A 4,704-nucleotide genomic window follows, 5' to 3' on the forward strand; every position below is an offset into this window, starting at 1 on the left:
GTCTCAGTCAAATCCATCGAATTCAGCACCGCCTTCCTAACCTGCAATCTTCTTCCCAACCTCTCCGCCCCCACCCCAGTCTGTCCTATCACCCTCCCTTGACCTCTTTCCACCTATCACATTTCCGACGCCCCTCCCCCAAGTCCCTCTTCCCTACCTTTTATCTTAGCTTGCTGGACAAACTTTCCTCATTCCTGAAGAAGGGCTTATGCCCGAAATGTCGATTCTCCTGTTCCTTGGATGCTGCCTGACCTGCTGCGCTTTTCCAGCAACACATTTTCAGCTGTGGCTATTATTCCAAATGTTTACAAGTACCACAATGTCTACTAATTTTAAAGTAATAGTAGCACCTTGTTTAATCCAAAAGTTGTAACAAAATTGTCTGCTACTTTCCCTATCAATTAAACATGCCTGCCTTTAGTATTAATCCTAATCCAGGCTGCCATAAACACAGCAGGGGTGCTATCTTATTTCCAGAACTGCATCCCTGCTAAATGGTGCATGAAACTTCTAGCATTTACTTTTTTAAAAAATTAATATCATAAATAAAAATATAGTATTCATGGAAATGTTACAACATTTTCCATTCTGAACTGAATTTACTGATAAATTAATTTATTCCCATGTCTATTTTTTTCAATTTACCATTTCAGAATCTATGCTTACATTTCCCATTTTTTTACTTGGATCTGACATTTCATCATTATTTTTATTTATTAATTTGCTTTCTGCTACACAGAATAATATACTTCTGTTGTTGCTAAAGAACAATATTTAATTCGCAGAAACCCAGATCTCTGTAAAACCTCAGGGGAAAATGAGACCTAATGTAGTTTTATTTTTCTTTGTTCCAAATAGTATGATTTACTTGGCTGGAATTATTTGAAAGGAGTTTATTAAATTATAGATTAATAATGGGTATCGAAACGTTTCAAGTGGAATTTGACGAGTGTAATTTCAAAATTAATTTTAACTAGGTTTTCAGTTGCATCCAGAAAGTTAAAACTTGCTTTGAAGCAAATCCTTGAGGAGCATTAGTCCTTACAGGCAGCATTACCTGAATTAATTTACTAAACTCACTATAATATGATCGTGGATGAATTGTATTCGCCTTAATGACGAGTACACAGACAGAAATGAAAAATAACGGGAATAGTGATGCAAGTGAAAGGGGAGCAGAGAAAAGTCACGTTACCTCTCATTACTGAGAAATACCCACCCTGACGTGCCCAGACATTTGACACGAACTCTCACCAAACCGTTGCAATGTAGCTGGCAGATAACTCTCAGAGCCTCATCAGACTTTTAGTGACATAAGAAAACCTCTATAAGAGTGTGAGACTGCCATCTAGAGACAGAAAAAAATTAACACCCCAGGGATGGAGGATGCACACTTGAGGAAACGAAGGCTAACAAACTGCCGAATTTCTTTTTTACAAAAAACCGTCACTTTAGGTTCGAGTCACTTTGGTCTAATGTCAACTAACCATAAAAGTTTACTGTTTATTTTTGTCTTTTTGCAGACTTAACTACAAAGTCCATTTGCAAAGGTATATTGAAGTTAAATCTAATAGTAGTCGAATGTAATGAAGTTCCGTGATTTTCCCCTTTGCGCTCATCATGCTGAGGTAAAGTAATATAATCGCGTGCTACACAATCACTCGATCAAACTGTTGGAAGTACTGATGCAAACTTCTTTTGAAAACAACCTGGTATCTAAGAACATCTGCTTTATCTATGATTTCGACCTAATTTAAAACGTTGCAAGGTTTCATACTTCCAGTGTAGCTGTAATGCAGAATGCACCCGAGAAGTCCTATTAGCTGAAAGAAGCTATTAAGGCAGAACTCTAGTGGATACAAAACGAGTATAATTCACAAAACACACATCTTAGGGCTATATGGGGAATTGATCCATAATAGTGATTTAATTTAAACATAGTATTTAATTATTTTGACATAGAAACATAATACAAGTTGTACAACTCTCTGAAACTTCTTACCTGAAATGATGGACGCTGCTCGGAATATGTCTGAGAGTCTGTTGTTCAGTGGCTCATAGGGAGAACCGACCAGATCATGACCTGTGATTGTAAACCCTGGGAGAAAGGTACGATCACAGTTTGTTGAGTTACATTATGGGTACAACTTTTTCGAATGTTTAACGTTATAAAATGAGAAGCTTTGAAACTATATTTGCCAATACCATGCATGAAACTTTGGTGAATGCTCCAGTATATTCGGAGACATCGCTTCTCGTTCTTCATGCCCCGCTTACACCTGCAGTTGTACAACGGACTCTGCTGGACTGCTTCCATAGCGCTGATGCACTCGTTCTTGGCTTCTGGTCCGGTGACCATGCTGGAGCTCCCGGCCAGGCATTGCCTAAGGGTACGATACTTGCTGCTGCAGGCCGAGTCACTGGTACACAATTCATTGGCCTTCACGCAATCAACGCGGGTAAGGGCAGGGAGAGGATTCACACCTGCAGTCTGGACTACCGCATCTGGAGGTGGGATGAGGGGGTGGGGGTAACAAACGAGACAAAAATACAACCATATATAAGTTCAAAATATTTCGATCTTCATCAACAATAGGAACAAATCAATGGGTCCCCTTCAAACAGCACTGTGTCTAAAGCATTACCAGTAGTTATCTAGTTCCGGACAATATATCCAAATGATGAACTTTATTAGGAAATGATGATCAACCTTCAAATAAATTCTACTCTGGATGATCTGAGTTATTCTGGTCACCAGAAGCAGAAACCATAGATTGCATTATCCTTTTTATGTACACCGGCAATGCTTCAAATTATTCTTCCCCAACGTAATACTGAATTTGACGTTTAAATATTACATAATGAAACAGTATGTGATTCACGTTTAGCCAAGTTAAATAGATCAATCAACCGTCGGATATAAGGCGTCCTTTATTGGGCTGATAATTTTAACAGAGGCTGCTAACGTATCAAAAAGGCCTCGAGACAAAACATACTTCTTCCCTGTTAAGTTTCTTGCAGGAGAGTATTGTTGAAAGGTACACGGAACGCTTTGGGCATCTTACCTATTATGGGCAGGACGAAGTACAAGGCTGGAGAAATCATTGCGGCTCCGCTTCCTTTAGCACATCAAATATGAACAGCTTTGTTTCATGAAGTAGATTCAGCACTTTGACACTCCGGCGTACTGTACGAACCAACGGTACGAATCATTCCAGTTCAGATCCATTTAGTTTTGGGCACTGACCCTTCTCTCAGTGAGCCAAGCTTTCCGCTCACTTTTATTCACAGCAATTGAGCGATTGGAGAGATATCCGGGCGCGATCTGTAGTCTTTTTTTCTCGTTTTAATATTACACACAGTATGCACAAATGAGAAACCCTTGCCCTACAATATCAGTTCATCCAGCAACGTGGCCTGAAAGTGTTCTGAAATGCAAGCGACCCATCAGTTCAGTACCTTGTTCAGTCCGCTGCTAACCTTTGTCTTAATATGTATGATGTATCTAGTACATGCAAGCTCCCGCCACCAGCTGCCTTCTTTAAAGCACACGACTGCAGCTTCCCCCAACTCCGAACTACCATTCAGTCACTTACGGTACAGTACTTTCTTACGTACCGCATATTTCCCCCTCCCCCCTTCCCTTTATCTTCCTCGCTTTCAGACGAATACGTGACTTTAGTTACTGGTTGATGTGCAGAGTTAAATGCTTGTCTCTAATATCCGTTTGGTAAGGAGCTGCAGGTTCTTAGGGAATAACTGTGAGGGCTCAGACCCGCTGTTCAGTTTATGTTTAGATAGATATCGAGAGATCGATTGTTTAATATTGTACAAATTGCTGAAAGATATCAAGGATTAAAAGTTAAAGGAATGATCATAGGAGGCGTGCGTAACAGTAACTCGTTGCCTGCTGGCTGCAAGTGGAAATCTCCAGCGCCGATAAGCTTGGTTGGTCCTTGCACATGACGATTTGGGAGAATGGCAATAAAATCCGCTCTTCAGTCTATAATACGCTTTGCTGTGGGTCCGCTTTACGCTGATGAACAACACATTTAGTAAATTGCACTTCTTGTAGTGTCAAAACGAGTTGTTATCCTTACATGTTGTTGTGAACAGAACAATTCCTCCCAACATGACTCGGAGAGTTCGTCGTTCCCTTCGACCACCAACAGCTATGCCTTTCCTCCGCGCTTTAACACTTGACAAAGGACGGCACAGTAAACCGGGTCATAGAGTCATCTGGGAAATTCTAGAGTAGGGGATACGTTTGGGCAGTCTGAAAGGAAATTCCGTGTTCTGCTGGTATTATCGACACATGCAAAACCCGTTATGAGTATACGAGGTCTACAATTTTGATGGGGTCGAATTACAATAGCAAATTTGTACTTTGTTGTGCACCCACCGCCCAACCCAAATTTACCGGACGAATGAAGTGGGGGAGAGGTAAAAACATAAAAGTAGAGATATTTACTGATGGTAAAATCTGGCGGTGTTCATAAGGATAAGAACAGGAATAGGCCATACCACCCATACCAGCAGATAGTAAAATCGTGGCGAATCTTCTCTGTCAACTCTACTTTCCCATTCCAGAGCTTTTAATTTCCTTACCACACAAAAATCTATAATTTCAGGCATCTACAATCTGTTCTGAGGAAGGGTCGTTAACTCTGATTTCTCTGCACAGATGCTGCCAGATCTGCTGAG

General features: G+C 40.6%; 1 protein-coding gene across 1 annotated transcript in view; it reads right to left on the reverse strand.

The window, feature by feature from the left end:
• Positions 1-4,266, reverse strand: part of LOC122561217 (GDNF family receptor alpha-1-like) — a 203,574-nt gene extending 199,308 nt beyond the window's left edge. The window contains exons 1-3 of the mRNA XM_043712814.1: positions 3,066-4,266; positions 2,206-2,505; positions 2,003-2,098 (exon numbers count right to left, since the gene is read on the reverse strand). Of these exons, the coding sequence (XP_043568749.1) occupies positions 2,003-2,098; positions 2,206-2,505; positions 3,066-3,105 (436 nt within the window). The 5' untranslated portion in view covers positions 3,106-4,266. The remainder of the gene's footprint in view (positions 1-2,002; positions 2,099-2,205; positions 2,506-3,065) is intronic.
• Positions 4,267-4,704: the final 438 nt, after the last annotated feature.

The sequence above is a fragment of the Chiloscyllium plagiosum genome, chromosome 22 (assembly GCF_004010195.1).
Source record: "Chiloscyllium plagiosum isolate BGI_BamShark_2017 chromosome 22, ASM401019v2, whole genome shotgun sequence".
Lineage (NCBI taxonomy): Eukaryota > Metazoa > Chordata > Chondrichthyes > Orectolobiformes > Hemiscylliidae > Chiloscyllium > Chiloscyllium plagiosum.